Raw genomic sequence first — 27,242 nt, forward strand, 5'->3', positions numbered from 1 at the left:
TGACTTGTCAAGTCTTTGTCTCTCTAAGTGAATGTGGTAGAAAGGAAACGGTCATTTGTACCAGTAACGATGATTTGCATTTATATTACTAAATCGCTTTTTGAAGTGGTGCTTTGCGGCGCCGGTGCTGCTCCTATCATCGCACATTCAATGCACCTGATGACTCACAGCAGCCCTTCAATGGCTGTGAGCACTGACACTTCAATCCAGCAGGACAGAATCAGTAACAGTTATCATGGCAGTTTCATTATCAGCACGACTTATCTGTCTCTCTGCAACAGGAGACTCTTTACTTGTCAGGGACCAGACAACGCTGTTAGTAAAAAAAAAATCCTCCTAGCCGGGGACGAGCACTGTTAAACTAGATGCTTTTTACTAAACTGACAGAATGTTAAGAATCATTAGTTGCGTACATGAACGGGTACATCATAAAACATTTACACAGAAGCTCACTGGCTTGCTGTTGAGTCTCTGAGGGAGGCCAGTTGTTCTGGTCAATAAGTCTTGCTACTTTCCTCAGCTCCACTGGCAGCGGTATAATGTGATTATTTACTATCTTCATTTAGCAGTGTGGAGAGAAAGCCAATGGGCATTAGTAGACACAGGTTATTACGCAGACTCATGGATTAACACACCACACATAGAAGCAAATGCCTGTTTTAGTGATTGGAATGAAGGCGGTCTCATTAAATAGCCATTTAAACTCATAGTATATTCACTATGTACACAATTTCCAAATGACAAACGCGGTTGCGCAGTAACGCGGCGTATCCTGCTCGTTTAATGGGGACATTTATGATGCAATATATCTTACTGAAGTCGAGCATATTAAACATCCCACTTCACTTCAGCAGGCCTGTGAACATTGTTAAACATGCGTTACGCACCAATTCCCCACAACACATACGATTTCACAGTGACATGTCGCAATCTATCAATACATTCAATTAAACTCCGATGCACCAGTTATAAAGGGCCCACTTCATGTTAGATTAGCACTGCAAAACATTTAATCCGAAACGCACAGTGTAAACAAATTAAAAAGTTAGAACTTTTTGGACTCACTCTGCAGTTTCCCAGCTCCTCTGCAGATAAGATGATGGTTCCACATTTCTTCCCCGGGATGCCGCTGTGAAAACAAACAGACGTCATTCACAGAAATGTTCACAGGGCTCCTCTTTTTCATTTTTAATTGAAGCGTTTGTGGCTCAGAAATGAGATGCATTATGTTGCATTTTGCACTAAGCACATGTAATCCAATCTGGCTAATAAACAGCTCACTCCTCAGATTAAAATTTGTGTCTGATATTTTCTAGCAGCAGCAGTTTCTGCCAAACCTGGAGAGTCCAGTTATCTTTTGAAAGGCAGATAAAGTGTCTAACTACAGTCGAGGAGCCGGGTTTTTGTTTGATTCCACAGTTCTGAATTGTCACCTCCTGTATGCCAAGAAAAGCCTCTATCTGAGAGCATTTCAGACACAGAAATACTAGTAATTATAAAGACTCAAGTTTGTAAGTCTTTCTTTTACAGTCACACTTTATTTCAGGCTCATTACAGACGTGTGTTATAGCCTCATATAGAATGGCAGTGTTAGTTTACTGTGACAGTTTGACAGCTCTAATGAGCACATTATATCTTTTCTTACCACCTTAAGTGAATCAAAAACAAGTTATAAATACAGCCTCTCGACTTCTTTAGTACAATGTGGAATAAAACTGCTGAGACACAGAACTCCTCTGATCCTTGCTTGCCTGCACCACGTTGAGACTTTAAAGCTCGGCAGGTCTGCAGTTGTTTACCGCTGATTCCTGCTCCAGCAGATGATCAAGACATATCGCAGCACCAGAGAGGTTCCTGGCATGTCTGTGTTCCTGTACATCACCCCTTCAGTAACGTGCCAATCCAATGGCTCTGACAGAAAATAGAGACAGCTTTGCTCCAGCATTTGCCCTAAATGTTATTTGGCTGTATTTTTTATTTTTTTTTAAAGCAGAACAAAATGAGATTTTTTTGTTGATATCCAATCTCTCAGCATCCACTGAAGCTGTGAGAAGAAGGCAGAAGATGCCATATCTGCTTTACAATCAAACAGTGGCACTCCAGCAGCTGACGCTTGTGTCATCTTTCTGGATAAAGAAGGAAATTACATGAGAGTCCTGCTGTGGCCTTAGCTGGGGGCCGATCATTAGAAGGTCAGACCTGCTGCAGATCCTCATCACGCTGCGACAGCTGATCTGACTGTCAGTTGTTCTGGATTCCATACTGCTAACAAGAAGCAGTCTTTGACTACGGCAGCAGAAGCTTGAATTATTTACAAAGACAAATCACAGCCCGGACCTGCAAAGTCTGAACTTTCAGTACTGGGGTTATTCCCCAGAGGAATTGAAAGACAGAGTGTGGGTTCTTCTCTGGAAGTATATGCATTGTTGGTAGGACATATGGAGTGTTTTCAATAACCTCTCTCAGGTTTTCCAGGTCTATGACGCATGCAGCCCTCCACGTGAGCACCACATCAGCTTTAATCGGTTCAAATCCACCGACCAAAACATCCACCTGCTGCATAATGAGGCAAAATGTAAAACGGAGCGATCATACTCTCAGAGGGCAGACCCACTTCATTTTCAACCTCTGTCTTCAAGGTCCGTAGAGATCGGTCTCAAGGTGAATTAACTGCCCTTGAATTATTGATGCTTCGCTCCAAGTCGCCACCAGGCAGTTTGATGACACCTCAAAGAGCCAGTAAAGCCCCTTACCGACGAGGCCAGTAAAGCCTACACACTCCACGGGTCAAATTATCTCCCAGAGGTCGCGTTAATGACTGATGCTCATTTCAAACTGCAAAATGAGATCCAGCTGATTGGTAAAACATCAGCTCCAGACACCTTAAGATGCACCACCCTGCTCTAATCTTCGCTGCAGTAGAAGAGAGAGCAGGTAGCAAAAGGGCAGCAGTCTTTTAAATTAGGCATGCATTATTGAGTGCGGCATTTTCTTCTGACAATGACTAGTTAACATGAAGAGCAGAGCGAGCTGCGGATGGATAAATACAGTTCCTGCCAATTATCCACAGCACATGACTTTCTTTTTATTTCTCTGGCTTTTTGTGCGAGCTCGAAACAGCTTCTGTGCTGAAATGTGACTGCTGGTGATATGAAGTGTCCTGCATCAAGAGGCCTCATTCTCTCAGCACTCATTCACTGACGGTTCCTCAGTGGGAAAACGCTTTGATGATGAAATTATGTGAAATGCGCTGCTGTGGTCCTCCTTCCTGTACTATCTGCAGTGAACAAGGTTTACAGTCGGACCGCTGCGAGGAACTGACTGGATTTAATCAGCTGGTCGTGTAATTGTGTGTTAAATTTGAATATATCATCGACTCCAGTCAAGTCAAACAACGTCGGGGTGTTTTATGACGTTTTACAGTCATGCAGCTGGACTAAATAACACGACAAGGTGACAACTTTAGTGCTTCAGCCTCATTATCATGCATGTACAGTATCTACATATAATACAATGCTGAATATGTGATTCTCACTCTCTTGTGCATTTGCAGTATTTTACTTTCATGTCAGTTTTATGTGCAACATTTCATTTTCATTTCATTTTTCAGGTGTAACAGTTAATTTCATTAATTTCTTTTCATTATTTCATTACCCATATAATTGTAGGCATTACTTTTTTATTGTTCTGTTCTTACCTTATTTTAGCGTACTTATTTTATTTCAGTAATGTATCATCCTGATATCCTACAGCTTTCTACTTTTAAGCATTTCTTATTTTATGTCATTACTTTTTTCTTAGTAATATCTGCCAGAAGAATTTCTTTCCGGATTAATAAGGTTTTATCTTATCTTATTTTGACTTCTTTTTTTTTTGCTATGTGCTGTGATGTTACTATATAGTTGAATTATACCATAAATATCTATCTTATTGTCATATTTTTACCACAACAAAGTGATAATTGGGGCATTTTAACTGGCAAAGTTTGATTACATAGTAGGGATGAACAACAGTGGAGAAGAAAAGCAGCAGTGACATCTAAATTCAGAGTTAAGCGCACAGAGTTGAATAGAGTTTTGATGTGCTGGACTCGTTCGGCAAAGACTGATGACAGCTTGTTATCATCCACGACTTCTGCACTTCCAGTGAATGATTAATGTGATATAATGAAGCCTTCCTGCATCCCAGGAATGCAGGTGACTGCACTAACCACATGCTAAGTAGCTGTGATGCTTAATACAATTCACATTTCATAATTCAAACAGTCACTTACAGGCTTCTCTTGGCACTCAGCAGACATGGTGCCATATGGTCCTGACCGATCCAATGCCAGTCCGTGATGTGTATTGATGCTGCCTGAAACCCTCGGCGGGCCTCATATTTACAGTCAGATTAGCATCATGTCTGCTGTTCCTCCTTTTCAACAGAAACCCAGACGATCAAACAAAACTTCACGAGGACGACAAACAAGTATAGACAGAAGTGAAACAGGGCCTTGTAGCACATTGGCTTCCTTTACCCAGAAAGAGGTGGAGGGAAGGAAGGAGCGCTGTCATGCTCCTAGCTCACACCGAAACACAGAGTTAGCAGCGGCTGTCTTGACAGATCCCCTGTTTGATCAACTGAATGGAAAGAGATCAAGCAGCATATTTCAGCATCACTACAATTACTTGGCCAAAGTTTTTGATACCGCTGTTCTGCAGAATACCAATGAGGATACCAGGTCTCTCTAAATTTGCCAAGGGAGAGTGCATTCGCGCCATTTACTCCTCCCCAAAAAAAAAAAAATCAAGCATCAAGGATTATCGCGCACGACATATCATATTATGGATATTCAGGCTCAATGTATGGCGGCTATAATTTCCCATCTAGAGGCAGTTGCTGTCGTGAAATGATGATTCACAATGCGTGTATTCTCCATTACCTATCAGTGCAGAGGTGGGGTGGATGGAGGTTGGTGAGATTAAAGTCCAAAGAGGGAGAAGGAAGCAATTGTTGATGCTGTTCACATTAGGTCATTAGGATGAGGAATGGTCTTGATATTTAACAACGCTGCAACGTGTCCTGCATATGAGAGTGAGGGAGGGTTATCTGCTCAACAACATGAGTGAGAGCCCACGAAGAAGAAAAGGATCTTTTTTTTTCCCCACACTGCAGTTGTTGCAGGGTGAGGTCTTCATATTTTCCTATGAGGCAGAATGACTGCAGGGTTATCATGCTCAGGTGCGAGTTATTTTGCAATTTTAAGTGAGAGATGAGAAAAAGTAATTGTCCAGGTCAGTGAATCCAGGGATAAATTAACCAATCAAGCCCGTTTGAGCAGAGTCAAAGATCAACAGAGATGGTCGGCAGGCAGATAATCTGGCTTTGTGCCACAGTAAACATTTGGGGCAGTGGGCAGATCAGAGTTGAACAGAATTAGACAAGGTTGCCAAAACTGTATGTGGGTTCAAATGGGATTATGCCACTAATCCCCTTGATCTTCATACACCGATAAGCATCCGTAATCCCTCACCTCACCAGGATTAAAAAAAAAAAAAAAAAGAGGATGAAAAGTGCACCGGCTAATTCAAAAGGACATCAGAATACCTACTGTAGTTCTCAGAGAGTGAAAAGAGAGCAGCTTCCTACTGGTTCTTGCAAGAGGAGCTGGTGTTTAAAGGAGGTAGCTACAGGCAACCTGTGCTAAGCTCTTTGAAGCTTTGTTAGAATGAGCACAAAGCAAGTAAATAGGGCAAAAAAATGTGGTGCAGAAAAATGTCACATAGATATAAATAAATAACAGACACAACCACGAGAAGAGATTGCCTTTGATTTTTTTTAACCAGTGGAACCTAGGTGAGACCACATTACCGCTATCGTGTCATCCTTCATTCTATCATCACTGCAGTCACACTGTGCAACCTTTTGAGCATCAATCACCGGACATCAGATAATGACCACCACCGTAACCTCACTAAATGAACCTAATCTTCTTAGTTCTGTGCTCACTAATTATACACACTAAATATTAAATCCGATTAAATTATTCTCCGTTTTATGAGTAGTGTAGTGATGTAATGAGACCATTGTTGACGTTTTGATTACCATAAATTACAGCACGGGCTTTAATTAGTATAACAATGTTTGATTTATCGGGATTCTAAACAAATGAGGCTTTCATCAACCACCTGCAAGCAAGAAATCGCTTGTTTTGACAGCGAAAGGGAGGATTACGAGTCGCTGTCAATCAGGAGGAAACTGTCTTTGCTCAAAGTCATGGCGGCGAGTTCGCTTGAGTTCATGTGTTCCCACCTGCCAACAAGAGAGGAGCCCATTTCAAATTCCCCCTGGCAAGGAAAGAGCGTCTCTCCATATGAAAGGCCAAAAGAGATGTTTAAGTTGCATTTTTATCCATTTTTCCCATTTCAGGAGTGTGACATCAACTCACAGCTAATTCTCCTCTTCCTCCTCCGTCACTGCACCTTTAGCCTCACAGCACAATAATGATATACATATCATGCCGCACTGGGTCGCTCTGACCTCCGCTGTGGTGGTTACTGCTGACTCTAGATTGCGATCTGTGTGCCAACAGATTGTTTTCAGGTGCTGAGCGCATCAGAGGAGTTTTAAAATGGGCCCGCAGAGCCCTCACTCAGAGCCTTACGCGTTGCTCTTTCACCTTTATAGCAGATGCAGCCTTCGGTCGTGACAGAAACGAACACCGTCGGCTTCGGAGTGCAAAACAAATCAGCCGAGCTTATCTGCAGAGTAAAAACTTCCGCTGCCCTCGCCTGCTCCTGCACCTAAAGGCCTCTATTATTAGCGTGAAGACAAAAATCTATTGGCTTGTTATCTACAGAGCTTTAAACAGCTTAAACAACCGCAGTATATATATACGTATTAAATGAATCGTTTCTTTTTATGGCAGAACGAAGCAGATTTTCAGATGTTGTGTGACGCCAGAGTCCTTGAAGAGCCATAAACAGAGCATTTCAGCTGACAGTTCAAGTGAATGTGTGGGAAGGCCAGGTGAGCAAACAGTTTAGTCTGAGAGCTGCTGAGAAGGGAGGCTTTTTGTTCCTTGTGGAGCCAAAATGGTGCCTAATAATAAATCCCTGTTTCGTTGAACAAAAAGGGGTTCTTGTACACTCAGCACGGTCGGGGTTTTCCATATCTAAGCAGGAATACACATTATTAGAGAGGGACCCTTGTTAGCGTTCAGCCTTGGAGCCCAAATTGGCATTTAGCGAGGCAGCACAATGTTCTAATTGTATGCCGTGTCCCAAGGCGGAGGATGCTGATTACTGTAAGCCATCTAAAACATTTCACCTCCCAGACAAGTTAAACAGCCAAACATGGGACTAAACACAAAGGCACCTGCTCCAGCCTCTCCGTTTACAGTATAAAGAGTGCTTGGATTTGGGGTGTTTTTTTTTTTAAGCTTCACCAACGGTTGAACTTCTTTCACTCCCACTCATCATTTAAATCTGCAGTTTATTTCATCTCAGTGGAAGTGCCGCTGTGTAGCCCCGAGTCAGTCAGCCAACCGCATTAACCAACAACTTTAAAAGAACAGTGTCTCTGAAGTCGAGATGAGACAAGCGATGCCCTCTGCTTCGGCTTTTTTCCCTCTCAGTGCGGATATGGTGAGTTACAGAGCCCTGCCAGTTGACAGCAGTTTGAAATCTTGTGAGCATGACATCATATAGTTGATCTTTTAATATATATTTTAATCGTTGATTCCTGTGTGATGTTGCATTTGTAATTTGACTTATGCAAAAAGGTCCATCTTAGAAATGACCCTTCACCAAACCTCTGCCTCAAACACAGATTGTTCAGCCGTAACTTTGCCCTGCAGGAATGTCAGACTTCAGATTTCTGCACATGTTGAAGAAGAAGAACCCACGAGGCTGCAACAGTGACGGCCAACATTTAAAGTCTCTAATGGGGAATTTTTTTTTTTAATTCCAAAATCAAATCACAAGAGCAAAAGTGTAAGGATGGATGAAACTGTTTTTATCTGCTCGAGCCTAAGCAAACGCGAGCATGTCAAGCTAATTAGCTTAGTCCCAAGCAGTTTTGGACATTTTTTGCAATGTAAAGTCCTGCACCTCTCTGGAAACAGCACAACCAAGGCTAGAAGTAAGGAGAAATGTTTTCTGTGCAGTTTGACACAATTACAATGCCATAAACCACAAATAAGAAACAATGAAACCTGATTTGTGCACATAAATGGGTCACGAACACTGGAAAACAAGAACGACTCTACATACTGTAGATATTTTATGACTTCCATTTTTAATTAGTTTGGTTCTTTTCTCGTATTTGCGATGTGAGAAAACAGACTGCAGTTCTGCTGAACAGTTTCTGAATTTTTAACATGTGATTGTCACATCTGAGTCAGTCATGGCTTCATGGTCGTGCCTAGAAGTGCAGATTTTTTTGTTTTTTACAAAATTAGATTTGTGCAAATGGGTAATTTCAGACATGTAGAATAAATTGCTTTTGATGAACTGTCAAAAGTCATTTTATGGTGAGATCTAGTTTGGGTTTTTTTTAGTTCATGGACTGTCAGAAAGTTGAAAATCTGAGGATTTTTCTACTTTTATGGTTTATGGCTTCGACATACAACAGTTGCAACTAAGCATGATATCAAAGTTCAAGAGATAGCACATCATCAATTCACTCCATTAGTTTGTGGGGCTGATTGGTACGCTGAAAAATAGCTGCACTCACTCCCAGCATGTGTGTAGAGTTGAGAAGTGGGGGGGCGCTGCTAGTTCCTGATGTGTTTTTTCCCACTCTGTATTCAATTTTGTCTCTAAACGTTGTCCTCAGTGTGAACACAGAAACTCAGACCTCTCTGGGATAATGACCGCACAGATTGATGTTGTAGCCTTAAGCTTTTTTGTCTTTGTTCCTGGGAAATCATGTTCTGTCCATTATTTTGGTAATGGAGAGCTCTAAATACTACAATACCCACGACCCCCAGGCACTGCTGCTTTGGAGAAGAAGCTGATCAGTCCCAAATCAAAATGTTAAGGTATTTATAACGTTTTTATATCTGCAGTTGTTGTCAAAACTGAGCTGATTGAAGCTGTAGATTGTGTTTTTTGACTTCTCAACAGCATAACCGTCAGCAGTTCTTGTGACTAAATGTGAAGCTCAGTGACGAGAGGTTTCCTGTCAAAACACGCCCTGGGAGTTGTAGTTAACATCTCCCCTGAAAATTCTCGTGCACAAGCTTGTACCTTCAACTGTTCAGATATGTTGTAATGCGTTTATTAATAATTTAGACCAATAAATTAATCAGAGTCCCATGTTGATTTATATGCTCCAACCGGGAGTCACCTGATATTTTCTATGGCAAAAATGAATGAGAATTGTACTTCTGGGTTTGTCCAAAAAATGTTCTTGCAACTCCATGGTGCCAAATGAAATATGAGTTAAAGCTGGTGGTAACAGCCCTGTGATGTTCTTTAGAGGATTCGTATTTGCAAGATATATTAAATCAGTTCTGATGCTAAAAGTCTTATGTGCCAATAAGTGTGTAAGTTAAACATCCAAACAGCCTTATTTAAGAATAAATTACCTGACTGATCTTACATTTCTCCCAATTACACCTAAAATATTATGATAAACTGCCAGTAGAGACAGACTTTTAGCCACTGAGTTGCCCCATCAGGTAGATATTTTAAACCACAATATACGGTCGTCATTTTCAAACAAGTTAGATTGAATTATTAAAAGTAAACTGGAACTAGTGTTTTCAACCAAACTAGGGATCATAGCTTTGTTAGCTGACAAACCGTCCTCCGACAACAGTTGCTATGACATTCTGTCAGAAGAGAGGTGTAGTTTTTGGCAACTTCTGTGTGAATCGAGGATCCACTGTTCAACAAATTGCTTTCAGTTTTGATTCTGTATTTGCTCCTAGGCAAAGCAACAGTACCTGGCGAGTGGTGCTTAGGAGCTGTCATTCATAAACATATCTAATTTGGTGAAACCCTAATCAGCTGCAACTTTTTGAGACTAAAGGATGACATCTTTTCGGCTTTTTTACTACAGGTCCGAGGACAAAGTCAAGAATTTCAGCACAATGATGTCAGTTGAGGCAACAAATCATCATTGTTTCTTCATTTATCTTGTCAGGAAATAATCTCTTTATTCACTGACAGCAGCAAAAACGTGGAACTGAGGGGAAAATAAGGGAGACAACAGAGTGTAGGTCACTATTGCGTGCAATGTAATGCAACCTAAACTTCTATAATGTTGTTTCACACAACAGCAGGTTAAAGAATAAAAACACCTCAGATTAAATCTCAACAAGCATCGACATTTTAGGTTTCAAAGATGCGCTGTAGTGTTTATCATTCTGCCGCTGTGTTAGATTGCATCACATGCTGCTGTATTCAATACTTAGTTTAAAACCAATTTATCGGGCTGCAAACAGTTTTTCAGGCGTCTTAAACTTTGACTTGTTTTGGCAGAGAGTTCAATCAGCCATTAAAAGTCGTGTTGATTTGGTGAAAGCAGAACCAATCTTCATTTTAACAGCATCGTTATCGTCACTCTGTTGGCCGTTTATGATTCAGCATCACTGCGCCGGTGTGAGCAGATATCTAATGATGGATATATAATGTGTCAATCCAGGCTTAATCTTGAAAAGTCAGTATTGATTATTGTTGTTTAGGCCTCGTCACACATGTCAGATCCAGTTTGGAGCCAGTTGGAGCTTCAGTCTGCACCAACTGTGTGAGAGCGACTTTTCGTTTACCTTCCTCTCAGCACCTTCTGCTGCTTTACTGATGACGCTGGTTTCCATATGTGTAAAGCAGCCGAACAAAAAGAGGCACGCCAAGGAAATATATTCCTTGACAGTGATTGTTTTAAAAAGGTGTAATTATTCTCAGCAGTAAGCAGGTTGGACAATAACATGGTGTGTAGCACACTGAGTGTTACTCACTTTAAGCCATAAATTCTCACTCCAGAGAAAACCGATTAACAGGAGAGATGTGATTCAAAAAAATAATTAGCAAATCAAGCTTTTTGCAATTCTGATCCAATATTGACTCAGATTTTATCAAATATGTCACGTTCTAATCGAATCATTTTATCAAAACAAGTGAAAATTCATGAGAGAGTTTATCAGTTTAACTACGCTTTCATCTTTTCTGATTTTATTATCTAATTTTTTTGCTCTACGCTCGGGCTCACTTAATGTAATTTCTGCCTGGCCTTTGACTTTGAAGTTTTTCATCCACTGCGGTGCCGACTCTGTTCAGCTATAAATACAAATTTTACTACTTAATATACAACATACGTTCAACTACAATTATGGGAAGGGCTTACAGAAAACATCAGAACATAGATTGCCACAGTGATACCAAAGACATAAAATCAATATTACATTAACTTTTATGGTACCTACACATACAGGGGACATTATATCAATGTGTGAATTTAACTCAGCACCATTGTTTTCACATATATGGTGCCATTATATCCTGTATTGTGTTGTTAATGTAGTATATTGACTTGTTGTATCTGATTACAAGCTTCCCACATGAAGTCACTTACTGTACCTCGCAAATGTGTAAACATTTTTTCTGAACTTCCCACTCTACTCTCTCCTAGTCAGTCACCAATCTGTATTCAGTGTAGTAGAAGCAAGAGAAAGATGAGATTATTCCTTCTGATGATGTTTCCCCCCCCACACACACACACAAGTGGGAAGCAGTTCAGGTGAGGCTTTGATGTGAGCTACGCCTCTCAATTTATTCCACTCAGCGTGCATGATTTTTCATATATTATTTTATACGTTTTCCCTCTTCTCGCTCGGCTCCCATGGGTGCAGCCGGCACACTCACAACCGTCATCGTAGTTTTGGTTCATTTCCAGCTTCAAACCTGCAGTAGGGGGTCGCAGTCACAGTAGGCTAATGAGTTTAACATGCTAATGTTGCGCTGCATTCATGCGCTCCAGTGTGTGGTATAATTCACCGCACTGACAGAAAAGGTTACCGCCATTTGTTTAATGAACACCATTATCATGTTACCTACACAAAGCGCTGTATATTACGGTTCCTTCCTGCAGGCCATATGCAAGAGTTGCATCACATCGAACATGTTTTTCAGTAAAAGGTGCCGTTCACCTGCATCAATCATTCAGCTCTGCATTTCCTCCTTTCCCAATAACTTTGATACATGCCTCTCATTAAAAACAGATTACAAACAGAGGGATTTGTACATCTGTGTCAGTTCACAGCTTCGTAACTCACATTCCTTTGACTGGCGTACGTTTCGATCTTAATAATGGCATGTGGGGAATGGCATCTGACCTGTTATTTTCCCAGAGACAAATGAGTCTGTGGAATTTTGCTCTGAAGCGAATGCCAGAACATTACATTTGTCCCCCTGTGTGCAGCAAATACAAATTCAGAGATGACAAAGATAAATTATTGATCCAGCATGAGTAGCAGGTTATGTTTCTGCATGCGCACAATGTATCCATCACAATGCGGGTACAGGGAATACTTAATGTACATACACCCCAGCAGGCAGAATTCAGTTCCCACAAGGTAAATCATTTATTTTGAGGTGAAGACTTGCTTTTTTTTTATACCTTAAAATGATGGTTGGCTGAAGTTTTGGATAAAATGGGATGAGGCATGTGAATTTTATAAGAGGGTGAATCAGAAAGTTCAGACTGTTTGCGGTGCACATGCAGGAAGGGATTCATTGTCATGTGCATCAAGATGCCACTTAACATCGCTCTACCAACATTACACTTGTTTTTGTGACCACTGGTAGATGCTCATTTGCATTTTGTCCATAGAGCTCAAACTGAAGTAAACATCAAATTTTGTGTCAGTCAGCAGCCGAGATGAGAAAACCTTTGTGTCACATTTTATTAGTGGAGCTGAGAGGAGGGTCTGCAGCTACCACCAAGTGAAGTAGCAGCAATTTTCACAATGGAAAAAGAAGCAGCTTCCAAAATCTGATAAGTGAGTCAGGTCAGGAGTTCACCAGGACTATGTTTGTTGTTTTCATCAACATTCACGTGGTGGTGCATGTTGTATCATTCCCCCGAGTCAGACTGCCAGGCAAAGCTCTACTGTGACGTCCTGAAGTGTTTGACAGAGAACATCCGTCACCGACACCCTAAACTGTGTTGTATGAGTTCACTGTGCACCCAGTCAGATCGTGGTGATTATTCAAGTTTTTTTAAATAGCCACAGACTCCTTGTAACTTCTTCCTCTACCCCAAAATGAAACTGAAGTTTGAGGGTCGCCATTTTGACACAGTTTAAAAGATTCCAAGTTTATCACAGATGGTGTTTGACATGTTTACATAACGGGACTTCAAGGGAGCGTTACAAGTGTGGCAAAAGTGCTGGAAGTGCTGGATCACTGCACAAGGCGACTACTGCGATGGGGATGGCGGCCAAATTCTAGTTAGATAAGGTTTACATTTTTATAGGCATAGACTCAGAACTTTTTGATCAACAGTCATAGTAGCATGTTTTAGGCTTCATTTCTAAAATAGCACCCGTTTCTTTTAACATTGTGGCATGCAACATGGTTTTGATAGTTACTTTAATGATTAGCAAGACCAGGTTCTGTATGTAGCTGTGGGAACGTATCCATGCACAGAATATTTAGGCTACGAGTGCAAATATCCTGCTGTGAGACTATGGTCTCTAACATGATCAAACATTTCGACTTAAGTAAACAGATCAGACTTTTACAGTAAATCACCAGCTTAGATGAAGCTCAGGATTCAACCTGAGGGCTGACGCTATTTAATGAATAATTGAACTGCAGCTTATAAACGGTAACTCAGCTCACCAGTCTGAAGTAAAATTCACAGTAGCATTTTCTGTTGGAGCCTGACTGATCTTGTCATCCATGTTGATTAGATTGCTACTAGTTCAGGTTCAGTCTTTTGTTCATTAGTAGCTCCTTGAACCTTGAGGTAACGTCCAATCTTGCGTGTTTGGTGAATATAGCATGTGTACCGTGACTCACTGTGGTGGGTTTGTCTGAATTTGGCCGAGAGGAATATTACTGTAAAGGTAGCCTACATCTGAATGTCAGAATGCCATCACTTCAACAGATTGATGAAGCAGCAAAGTTAAATACCTCACGTCTGAAAAGGGCTTCAGTGAGACAGCTGGCAGAACCAGCTCCTCGTCTCCAGAGCCAATGCTCTCTCGCGTTCCATGTTTTCCATCTGTCTCTACTTTTTTCCAGAGCTTTCTATCCGCCAGTAAAGGCTAAAATGCCAGTACTGTCTTCTTACTTCCTCCTACTGGCCAGCAAAAATCCTGCTTGCTCTTATATTGTATAACCATCTTAAAGAGAGGACAGGGCTGAAGCCATATATGCTCCACTTTTAAGTTGCATGAATCTTTTAAAATGCTGACAGGTTTGGACTCACTGTGGTTTTGAGGACAAAAGTTTGATGTCAATAAAGTGAAAAAACACAATTAAGGTTTAAGAATTGAGTTTGGGGCTAAAGCACAAATTAAAACTGGGTTAAGTTTTGGGTACGGGTTGGGGAGGCGAGGAGCAGTTATATAACATTAAGGTAAGACAAGGATAAGTCAGTATAATGTCCTCACTAGTACTTGGGTGCTGGATGGGGGGATGAAAGGCACAGAGAGAGAGAGTGAAGGAGAGATTTGGGGGAACAAAAAGAAATGGAGAACACAATGATGAAAAAGCAGGTCAAGATAGGGGAGAAAAAAAGAATCCTGGTGGATGGTGAACGAAGAAGAATAAATGAAAGATGAAGTGTGGAAAATAGGGAAAGGGGTGCTGATGTGCTTCTTAAGCAGGTCATTGGATGCACTGTGCCTTGGGAGGGCTCGTTTAAGCATGACTAACAGATTTCCTCAGTCCCTCCAGGAGCCGTTCCTCAAAGCTACGGTCCAGAGAGGCACTGTCACTTCAGGATGCATGACAAGGAAATGGAGCACATATCCATTAAACAACTTCTGGGCTATCGTCTATCACAGGAGGGGAGGAAAACTCCATTACCGATAGATGCTGTTTAGCTATTCAAAAAGTGCAGGGCTGAACGAAGCTGTACCCTTAACTGAATGTCATCAGGAATGGAGAATCAAGAGCACTTTTCTAGGGTTTCTGAATCGCTAACCCCAAATTTTTAAAGCTTCCATATAGGCTAATGTCTTCAGTTTGTACACTGTGGACTGGAACGACAACCATATCATCATCATCACCCTCTCAGCGGTGATCAAGGTGCCCTGCTGAAGCTGTGGAATCAATACTTTTCTGCATCATGTCTGCCCAGGGCTCCTGATCTGCCTGCCTGTTTCTGATGTGGGGTGTGAAGCCTGCTTTCCAGCACACTGGTGAACACTGTCTCTTGATCCTCCTCATCCTCTTATTCAGCACTGAAGGGCACTGAGCTCTGTAATCCACCGCCACCCGTCCCTGGCAGAGTTCATGGTCGACACCAAAAAGCCCTGCTGTTCTCTCAAACCCACCCTCCCACTGCCGAAGCATACACACTGCACTTCACAGTCTCACACACACTCACACAAGCCTCATATTTTGTCCTCCTCCTCACTCTTAAAAAGAAACTCCAAGAGCCAAGTGCAGGTCTGTGGGCGCCAGTGGCTTCGGGGGTTTCATATTTCCCAATTTACGGAGTTTGTGCCATGTGTCTCACGCTGACTTCAATCCATTCTTCGTGCTAGATCACCCCCCTTAATGACAGTAATTGTATTGAGGAAGCCCCCGGTCATGTTCAATTACCCATTCCCACCCAGGCACACGGGTCTAATCTTGCACTGTAATCTACGGTACAGATGGCTCTGGAAGGGAGACGTATTCATCACCGCCTCATCTTTGCTCGAACTGCGTGAAATCCAGCAGGAGAGCTACACTGCATTTGAATACACTGAGAGGTGGCACTGGGTTTTCATTATCTGATAAGATCTGAAAACTTGTGTTTGCAAAGTTACAATTGCTCTATTTGTCTGCTTCACGGGATAACTGATGTAAACATCTCCTCCCAAGCACAGAGAGGCTCTCATTCTGTAACAGAGACCATAAATCGTACACTCACCCTAGTGGTTTCTCCAGGCGGCTGGCAGGTGAGCCCACAATCTCTCCCAGCGTACAGTAGACCTGTCCCAGGAAGTCCTGCCATGGGGAGGAGGGCATAAAGTGGGATGGAGAGAGACGTAGGACGGGGACAGTCAAGTGGGTCACGGAGGGGTAACAAGGAGAGTCGGTGAGGTGTTAAGTACGATTGTAAGCATTGTACGGTTATAAATTAGGACGTCTGAGGCAGACACGTACGTTAAAGTCGGTTGGCTTCCGGGGTGGAGGAGGAGGAGGAGGAAGAGAGAGAGACCAGGCAGCAGCAGTGACACAACAGAGCATATCATGGAACAGAAGACACACGACTCAAATACCAGACTGTCATCAAACCAAGTGCAAGAAAGAAGAGCAAAAGTAGAGATACGTGAAAGAGCAGACAGGCAGAACGAGAAGAGCAGAAGCAAAAGAGAAAGAGAAGAAGAAAGAAAGACACCAAAAAAAGAGAAGAAGAGGAAAACGACAAAGGAAAGGGGAACAGTTTGTTTCCAGAGAAATGGAACACGATGCAAACGCACGACAATTAAAGCATCACGTGACAGAAGCGTATTTGATGATGAAATTTTTGGTAGTATGCAAACCAAGTGCTGCAAATATATTGTTTGGTGTCTCTGCCATATGAGTTTATTTATCAAAGCTTTCGGCATAATAGATGGCACTAACATACATTCATCTTAATGAAGTGTTCCCCTGAATGTATGCTCAACAATAAAGCATCGCTCCTTCCAGACAAAGCTGTATTCTTTTTAAATGAAACCACAGGCTGTCTTGTAAATCACAACCTCACAGTGCAAAGAGCACTGGATAGCAAACAGGGAAATGTGTTGAATAGCTTTGATAATGATGTGCAATGCTTCAGTTCTCATTTTAAAAAAAAGGTAATGAGGGTATGCCAGATGCAAATGAAACTTTGATTATTATCGCTCTGGAGGAATAATAGAACTCGTTTTTCGAAGACGATGGAAGGTAAATAAAAATAAACAACATTTTGCTAGCTGAAGCAAAATCCACTCATTATTTCAAAATATATTTGAGCGTTTAGACGCCTCAAACTTTGGTTTGCATACAACCTAAACACACATGCACTGATAAATCAACGGCGGATTATAAAATCGAGCACCTGATCCATAAATAAAAGTTCTTCACTTACATGCTTTCCCAGATCTGGACTTTTAGAATCAATATCATACCTGAAATCGCAAAGAGAACCACAAATCAAAGGGATTAAGATGTTTGTAACACAACAGAAGACAAATCCCTGGCTACAGCTTGGACATTTTCTGACTGTCAATCACACACCTGCGTCACTGGGGGAGCAAAGGGGAGACGTTCAGGGGGAAGAAAAACACGTCAGCAATAACGTGACAGTTAATTAAGGGAGTCATTCTATAGTTTATGAATGTAATTTCCGTACTGTGCCAGGGGAAGCATATTGAAACGATCTACCAATGCGGGGAAAGTTTGGAGCATCTGCCAGTCAAACTTAATGTAAAAGTAATTAAACCTGAGTATGCCCTGGCTCCCACCTCTGTGATAAAAGAGGGATGTAAATGAGTAGCACTAATTGTGAAGGGGAAGCACCCGCTCCCTTCCTGTTGTATCATGATAGCACAGCACACAAATTCATGAAATCCTCCGAGACCTCCAGCTCAGTCCTGGATGCATCCCAGCAGTCCATGAGGGACTTCATGCTTGAAGGCTATGGGTTTTTGGAAGCATATGTCCTCTGTTTAAGAAAATAATCCTGACTCTGTCGCTGGGAAACCTTAAAAATGAAGCAGCACTTTCCTGACCCTCTCACTAGTGTGGCCTTTTAAAGAGAAGGAAGGTAAGACAGGGGTCTCTGTGAGTTTTATGGGACTTGGTTTCAGACATTTGCTTTGCTTAGCAGCAGGGAGATTAAGGATAAAACTTTATATGAAATATTTATCACCTTTATACCAATCTCCCCTCAACGAATGACTACTGACAGACCGCACCAATGAATAATTCCTCAGGAGAGAGCCGAGCTGAGGAAGAGGGAAAAAAAAAAGGGGGAGCGACTCGGGGAGAGAAAATGAGAGACAGGAATGAGGGAGAGGGGATGAAGAGATTGATGGGAGGATGAGGGAGAGTGATGAGGAGGAAAATGTTCGGCATGTGGCAAAAGAGGGTGGCACACACCTCGGTTTGTGTCCTCCGAAAAAAAAAAAAGATCAAACAGAATAACTTACACGTCAAAGCGCAGGTTCTGCTTCTCCTCAAAGAAGTAGTCCAGGATGTACTTTCTGACAAAGTCTGGGTTTAGTGTGTTGTCTATCACCTCCGTTCTCCCAAACTAGATCAGGAACAAAAGAGCAGAAGAAAGACAGAAAAGGAAGACGTGAGCACAGAGCTTAGAACTGACGCACCGTGCAGTCATTCAGACACTACATCTACCTCTCTATTATTTCACCCGACCCCATCTATCGTTCCCCCAACAGCCGTGTGAACTTGCGGCTTTGGAAAAGATCAGATTTGATTAACAGAAGTCAATGATCGCCCAGTGTCAGCTCTGCTTCTCTGCCACTTCTGGGGATGTGGGAGCCTGAGGAAAGCGTTTTGTTGAGTCCAATTACACTTGTTTAATTAATAGCGCATCCGCACCACTGCCGCTCTGTGAAACACTTCAAAACCAGGACTGGAGGATTTGGGAATGACGAGACAAAGGCAGGGAAAAGCAGTGACTTTTGCATTTACACAGGGGAGCTAACACAAATCATTAGAAACTCCTGTTCACTGGCATTAAGACAAAAATGTAAAGCGACAAACTCTAGACACTAAAACACTATTTCATCAGCGTTACAGAGCAAGACCTTCTGATGAGGTGATGTGCTGACAAATAAATCAGGAGAAACAGCGTTGCATCCCCCACACACACACACATTAATTGTCTCCAAAATGAATAATTCAAAGTCAGAGAACTGATGTTGAGCTGCATAAATAAAACATCCCCAGTAAAAAAGTGTAACCGTAAACTGACACAGTGAATTAATAATAGCAGTGTTGGGGCTTAATGAGGAGATGAAACAGCAGGATTACAGGCTCACACTTTTTGTGATTACATCTAGTGGGGGTAAAAAAAAAAAAAAACCTCAAAGTGAGACCTAACGGGGGGAGCAGACGAGTAACGCGACAGCAGCGGAACGCTTTCACCGGATGGAGGCCTATGCTAATGCAAAGACAGTCAGGCTGGATTGTGTGTAACATGTGACAGTGTGAGAGTGTGGGTTTGCTGAAGTGTAGCCTGCCGTCAAGCTTTAAAGTGTGTCAAAGTCTATGAAAGTTTAACTATTGTGTGGCAATAGCTTCTCTCTTGCTTTTTCTGTCAGAAAGTGTGAAAGCTCCATTCCATCACATACAAAAGGAGGTGAAATCTCCACTGAGAAAGCAGGAGCCCTGTTTCAATGTGACAGCAGCAAGGTCCTATACGAGGGCTGATCAGAAAGTTCTGTTCTCGGTGCTCGTCACCGTTACGCGTGTGCAACATGTGTGAGCAGTAATTGTCATGAGCTAGAATCATGGTATCAGCACCAGGGCTTGGGTTACGCATGTTTTTGTGCACATCTTTCCATGGAGCTCAAACTGAAGGAAGCGTTCTGCGTAGTCAGGATGAACCGACCAGCATGTCGAGGATCATCAGTGGTGATTACAAGTAATGATGCTGCAACTGAGAGAAGTGAAGTAGTGAAACTCAGACTCACAAAATCCTCAGAGAAGAGATATTATTAACATCTTTCGTTTATTGGAAAAAGATCTGAGTTAATCGTAACTGAGTTTCATTGGCAACCTCTCACTGCTGTTTACAGTGTCCTCCCCTTCAGGCTCTCTCTGCCAATTAGAATCCTCCATCTATGATTATTGATAGTTTTGGTCCTCCAATAGATGAACTTCCACTATTTCCGTTGGAGGCCTAGCTGTGCTCTTTGAAAGGTTTGGGACGTTCTGTTAGTTTGAAAACCAGATTCTGTTTAGAGCTCAAAACATCAGCTTTCATGGAGGAAGAGATAACGGAGGACAAGGAGCAGAACAGGAGCTCGCTCATTGATTTCTTCACTGGGACTTATTCCCTCAGCGTTGGTCTGTCAACGTAGAGTTCTACTGTAACATCCTGAAGTGTCCGATGGAGAACATTTGCCTGAACTGTAGCATGATGGCTAATGATGCTGTGCAGTACACCAAGTCACAGCCTGGCTATTATGCACTGATTTTTGGCAACAACAACATATCCATCACTCCTCTCCCACCCTACTTGTCAGGTTTGACTTCATGTGACTTCTTTCTGTTCTATTCTATTCTATCGGCAGTGTCTATTCTGACGACACTGAAGAAATGACACTTTGCTACAATGTAGAGTAGTCAGTGTACAGCTTGTATAACAGTGTAAATCTGCTGTCACCCCTTTAACCTCTGCAGCAATGCTGGCAGCACTCGTACATCTATTTTCCAAAGACGACCCCTGGATATGGTGCTGAGCACATGCACTCAACTTCTTTGGTCGACCATGGCGAGGCCTGTTCTGAGTGGAACCCGTCCTGTTCAACTGCTGTATAGTCTTGACCACTGTGCTGCTGCTCAGTTTCACGGGGTTGGCAATCTTCTTATAGTCTAGGCCATCTTTATGTAGAGCAACAGCTCTTATTTTCAGATCCTCAGAGAGTTCTTTGCCATGACGTGCTATGTTAAACTTCCAGTGACCAATATGAGAGAGTGTGAGAGTGATAACACCAAATTTAATACATCTGCTCGCCATTCACACCTGAGACCTTGTAACACAAACAAGTCACATGACACCGGGGAGGGAAAATGGCTAATGGGGCCCAATTTTGGCATTTTCACTTAGGGGTGTACTCACTTTTGTTGCCAGCGGTTTAGACATTAATGGCTGTGCATTGAGTTATTTAGAGGGGGCAGTAAATTTACACTGTTATACAAGCTGTACACTGACTCCTTTACACTGCAGCAAAGTGTCATTTCTTCAGTGTTGTCGTACTGTAAGTGCAGATCATTTACCATTTTGGGTGAATAGTAAGAAATCACATTAAGTCAAACCTGACAAGTAGGGTGGGGGAAGAGTGATGGATATGTTATTGTTGCCAAAAATCAGTGCATAATATCCAGCCTGTGACTTGGTACACTGCACAGCATCATTAGCCATCATGCTACAGTTCAGACAAATGTTCTCCATCGGACACTTCAGGAAGTTACAGTAGAACTCTACATTGACAGACCATGAAAAGATATAATAAAATATTTGTAGAAATGTGAGAAGTTGTCCATAGCACTTTTTTTTTTTTACAATGTTTCCCATTCACAAATTCACAAACATCAATGGCGACTGAAGGTAAAACTCCTGGCCATGCATGGGAGCAGCTTTGGGTTCAGTGTCTTACCCAAGGACACTTTAGGGATCGAACGGCCAAACTTGTGATTGTTGGACAACCCGCTGAACCACAGCTGCTCAAAATACAATTCAAGCTAAAGAGTTGCCGTTTTAACACAGTTTAAGAGATTCAGCGCTCATCACAGCTGGTGCTTGGCATCTAACAGGACTTCCAGGGAGCCTTACAAGCACTGCAGAAGCACCCTGTATCGATGCACAAGGAGACTGCTTCACTGGCAGCCAAATTTTAATCACGTACATTTTTTGATTTTAATAGGCACAATCTTGTAACTTTTTCATCATCCCTTGTAGCACATTCACTTTGGTCCCAGGCGACCCTTAACGAAGGGAGAAGAATCTGCACCAAAGCTGCAAACAGCCACCCAAGGAAATAACAGATCTCCCGCTCCACACATTATCTGCACTTTGGCAAGAACACGGGCAACCTGTAAAGTCAAGGTTGCGAAGCACTATAATTAACTGTCAACAGAAGAAGAAAAAAAAAGAACCCGACTACAGGGATATCTAGGCAATAGCACTGTGCACTTCTTCCCCTCCAATAACCCTAACTAGAATAAATTGTGAGCCAGAGTGTCAGAAAATTGATCTTGGTAAAAAGATTAGGAGTTTGATTAGAAAAGGAAAGGGCAGGCTTTGCTTGAATCAAGGGAGGCTATATTGTGTCAGCTGCTTAGTCGAGTGAATGTGGTGGAGAGAAGAAAACCTGTCATGCACCAGGAGTAATTACAGACAAGGGAGCTGGAAATTAAGATCATGAGGTAACAGAATGATGAGCTGCAGCTACAGTTTTATATATTAACCACAGATGCTGACAGAAATTAGTCATGGAGACACGTTTCTCAAGAGGATTTGATGAAGACATCCTACTAAAAATCAAAATGCAACGTATCCATAACATTTGTTTTTGTATCCTTGCGTCGATTAGGAATGTTAATGAGTTGCAGCTGAAGGGGGAGTTTGCCCCATAAAGGAGTAATTGGATTACAGATGGTTGGTGGCGAAGTGAAAGGTGTTCCAATCAGCCACATCTACTCCCGGGGGGGAACAAAAACACATTACTTGACAGGGGTGCAGGAGGGGCGCTTAGCTTTATCAATACGGCACAGCTTGACTCTGCTGCTTGCAAAGCCAGCTATCGTGTGCACTGAAAACAAAGGTCTGTATTTGTTTCAGGGAGAAACACTGTGCACAAGCTGCACCCACATTTTTTAAGCTCGAGGTGGGGCACTGTAACCGGAGGTGACAAGTGTAGGAGGCTCTTGTCGCCTGAGCGCTGCACTTAATGCGTCTATATTTGCATGCTAACCAGTAAAACTACCTTCTGGCTTGTGAGAAGAATTTAATTGTACCAAGACTTGCTTTTATGGGAGCCAAAGCCGGCTGACCAGCCTTGAAGGACACGAGAGACTAATTATGAGCCACCAGGTTTGAGTATTATTTGCAGTGGAGGGAGATTTCTTTAAAAAGTTTAGGTTAAAGCAACAGTTTGAATTCTCTCAAAATATTTTACTTTTTTTTTTTGGTGGCAGTTAGATCATTATCCCCATCAACCTTTATTTATACTTTGAAGTACATTGAGATATGAAGGCCTCAATTACAATGCAGTCGGCACACAAGTAAACTCGGATAACAATAAAATATTAAACGGCAAAGATAGTAGAACAAAAACATTGATTAGTGCATTAAGGTTTAAAAAACAAATAAATCAACTAAAGCAAGAGCAGCTGGAAGTTAAATAGGATGAAATTAAAAACCTGACTTGCCCAAAGGATACAAATAAGTCAAGCTTCAGGCTGTTTTGCAAGTTATCCCATGTTGCATTCACACGGTCTATAAAACTGGACAAGAATCACTCTACAGTGTGTGGAGTCACTAAAAGGTAAAATCAGTGGAGACTCCAAAACGATACAGAAAATAATCTGACTCCAGCACATTGTCACCGCCACTTGTATTTAATAGCATAGTAACTACTTCTTTAACACTCGGTTTATGGGATAGGTTTTCAATCTGTTTTACATTCCACATATAGTTAGGTTAGATATTGTTGGGCGTCATGGACATTAAGTCAGTGACGGTCCTCACAAGCAGATCAGATATCAGTGTGTTGCTTTCCCACGCTAAAACAAGATTTATTGTTTCTCATCTCCAGAAGCCGATAAAGTATTTGGATGCTTAAGCCACACTTATAGGGATTTATCGCCTGTTCAAACTGCATGTCGGATGGTGAGCTACCATCAGAAACCCAACACCTTTCTGAGGTGGGATACAGGGGGTCAGAACAGAAAAGAAAACAGCCAGGTCATCGCTTCTGAACCAAACCAGATCTTGGTTTTACCAGAGACAGGTAATGAACAGAAAGTAAACAACACAGATTATTCAAAAGGATGAACTGAGGGCAGAGGATGCTGCTCAAAAAGAAGAAATTAAAATAACAAAAGGAGGACTTTTAACAGAAGCTACAATTAACTCATCAGTCTAAAAGAAACAAAAGCTCAGAAAGTAAATCCCTGACCCGACTGGCCTACACTCACAAACCAAAAACACTTAAGTAGATGTAAATGGAAGGAGCATCCCTATCTAATGTCTAGTGTAATTGTTTTAAAGTAAACTAAAGTCCTTAATCCTTATCCCAGCCTCCTGCCAGACAACAAGTATGCCATAAAACAGTTTACCAAACCACCAGACAAAAAGACACACAGATGAGCCGTCGATGAACCCCGGCTGCCACCAAATAACTAATAGTGAGAGCTTTCAAACACAGGTAGAGAGGATTAGAGTGGCTTAATGGGAGGGTGCTGGTCCAATCAGGTGACAAGTTCGAAAAGGAGAAGGCACCAGTCCACAGCAGGGGGCATGAAGATAGAAAATTTGCATATAAAACTTGAAAAGGTTAATCCTACAATAGGGAGAAGGAGCCCATTATCTTATGTTACTTAGTACCTCAATATCATTGCCAGAATTACTATTTGCTTTTCTATTCTGTTCTTATTTTAGCTTGCCTATTTTATTTTCAGTGATGCATTGTACTTATATCTTATTGCTTTTCCACTAGGCCCTGCATTTCTTATTTTGTTTTTCCTAAGCAATATCTAGCGAAAAGACTTTCTTTTGGGATTAATAACGTTTTATCTCATCTTATCTTATCTGTAATTTTTCAACACTGACAATTCAACTTTCACACCCAATTCACGCTGGGATAGAACATCTGTATTTTTCTTTCTTTCTTGTACCTCTACTATTGTACCTCTTTTATTAGATTACTTTCTGGGAGGCTTGCCTTTAATGAATAGCTGCAGCAGAGGCAGACAGGAAGTGTAGCGAAAGAGAACAGGGGAAAGACATGCAGCAAATGTCCATCCGAGCATTAGTGCCTGTGTGTTAGGATCCCTAACCATTTCATGTCATGTCTGCCCTTTTCTATGTCTCTTTCTCGAACCATAACACTATCGTTGTCTCCTTAGAGAGAATTTCTTAAACAAGAGCACATCCCAGCCCCTTTATGAAGGCCGGCTCTTCACAACAACACATTTTTTGTCAAATAGTTGGATGGTCCATTAGCAGGCTGGTACACGTGACTTTCACAGCATTGTAAGTGCAACACACTTGTCAAGCGAAATGTTTTAGTATTTAAAGCGGCATCCTATAGCTTGCAGATCTACCAAACAACATCTGGATGTGGAGTCAACCAGTTCCTCTATCAGATGTGGTGACGTTTCAGAAAGCTTTCAGTTCATCCACATCATTTTTTTTGCATCCACGGCACCCGTAGCCGCTCTGTGGGATTTAGTTCAGGGCTCTGGGAGGCCATTTATACATACAGCTGAAAATATTCTTTTAACAGGCGGCTGATATGCTTTGGATCATTATCTTAGCGTGTGAATGGTTTCCTCCGTATCGCTCTCCCTCAGTAGCCGAACTCTTTTTTCAAATGGTCTGTGAATGGAGTCGTATCTGATAATTCTCCGATGTGATCCCGCCTCCTGTTTCTCGCCTGTTTTTCTTGATTTTACTGACATTATGCCGTCCAATCTGCCGCCGCGCTCCCTGGGTCAGATCGTGTTCATCCTGCTCTCAGGCTGAAGTCCATGTTTTACCTTTTCTCTTGCATGGAATTTCATGACGAATACAGTGGCCTTCTTTGGGCAAACAAATGATGCTTGACCTTTTCTCTGAGCTCACTTCACATGCCTTTGACATTTTTGCAGATTCTTTTTAACTAACTAGATCCAAGGTAATTTATAGTGGGTGTATGAAGGCAGTTGGCCTTCAGTTCACACAAGCGATGCCAGCGGAGTAACCACAGGCGCTGCTCATCACATTAACGGTGGACATGTTCCATTAGGTCTGACAATCAGAGCTTTTCAAAAATGTTTGTTGCCATCATGCTTCCCCGAGCAGCACCCTGAGTTACTTATTTTAGTTGGAAATATATTAAGTATGCTTTTCTATGGCTTAAGTACCAGTTAATTAAATGTTTTAGGAAATAACTTTATGGAAATTTGCGAATAGTTGAAGTGTCTAAATACTTTTTGGGGCCACTGTATGCTGGAATCCATGTTATCAGTCTGTGTTGCACAACTATAACTTCTGGAATTAACCTTGCTCCTTTTGAATACCCACCAAAAATAGATCATAACTGAAACCTTCACTTTGTATTGAGGATTCAAGTGTTGTGTTGCACCACAAATGTCTCTGTGGACTCAATAAGCATAGCATTATTCAGTTAAAACTGATTTGAATGTAAAAGCTGAAGCAAATATTATGAAGTCTCAAAGTACATTAAGTTGCTTTAGACCCCAAAAATAAGAGCTGAGATGGTATTTAAGTTGCAGTTTCTCTGTATCTCCTTACACTGAGATTACAGGAAAACAATAATCCCAGAAGGACTTTCTGTCTTGCTGCAACTTCTGCCTACTTTATCTGCCTCTCTGGTCTAATTAAGGCCCGGTGGCCAACAGCCAGAGGGGACTCTGACGCAGAGGCAAATCTTTATCGATACGTGTAGCTGCCACCTTAATCAGTCAATCAGTCACAGCTAACGCAGTGCTGACCTGCGCACCAGTGTTCACAGGGTCAATCAATTGCAAATGATTGGCACTCACAGCATTTACCTTGAGAGAGGGAGGGTGGGGAGGGCTGTAAACAGAGAGCAGGCTGTCGCGGACGAGAGACAGGCTGATTGACTTGTGTTGACAGAACAGCGGCTGTGATCTCTTACCTCTCTCCATTGTTTGGACTCCACGCCCTGGGTGTATAGCACCACCACTGAGGAGAGAAGGGAGGTGGGGTTGGAGGTAAAGAGAGAAAAAGAAAGTGAGAGCAAAGAAATACACAGTCACTAAAAAATCTCAATCAAGCCCTCCGCTCCCTCAAATTGTGTTTGTTTTTGTTCCGTCTTTGGTGACATTCATCATTAATTATCCTGCCACACACTGACAGCATAATGAAGAGCCAAGTTTGATGCTCCTGGCTGTGACGTCGACACAGTACACAATTTAAGCCATGCAATCAAAACACAATTTCTTAACAGAGGGATTCTCCTGATTCCGATTTGATTTTGCGACTTCAAATAAAGCTGAGGCGGGCGAACTTGACGTGACCTGTCATATATTCCAAGGTTCAACTTCAGACGAATACAAAACAGGCTGAGTGTGATATTTTCCCAGTAGCTTACTGGCACAGGGGACTTGAACCTTCTCCCTGTT

The 27,242-nt window shown here is 42.0% G+C and overlaps 1 protein-coding gene across 1 annotated transcript in view; it reads right to left on the reverse strand.

Annotated features, from left to right (window-relative positions):
• cpne5a (copine Va) overlaps nucleotides 1-27,242 on the reverse strand; it is a 78,298-nt gene that overhangs the window by 38,212 nt on the left and 12,844 nt on the right. The window contains exons 3-7 of the mRNA XM_008296415.1: nucleotides 26,756-26,802; nucleotides 18,329-18,432; nucleotides 17,266-17,305; nucleotides 16,081-16,157; nucleotides 1,066-1,129 (exon numbers count right to left, since the gene is read on the reverse strand). Of these exons, the coding sequence (XP_008294637.1) occupies nucleotides 1,066-1,129; nucleotides 16,081-16,157; nucleotides 17,266-17,305; nucleotides 18,329-18,432; nucleotides 26,756-26,802 (332 nt within the window). The remainder of the gene's footprint in view (nucleotides 1-1,065; nucleotides 1,130-16,080; nucleotides 16,158-17,265; nucleotides 17,306-18,328; nucleotides 18,433-26,755; nucleotides 26,803-27,242) is intronic.

This window comes from Stegastes partitus, unplaced genomic scaffold, assembly GCF_000690725.1.
Source record: "Stegastes partitus isolate 25-593 unplaced genomic scaffold, Stegastes_partitus-1.0.2 Scaffold24, whole genome shotgun sequence".
Lineage (NCBI taxonomy): Eukaryota > Metazoa > Chordata > Actinopteri > Pomacentridae > Stegastes > Stegastes partitus.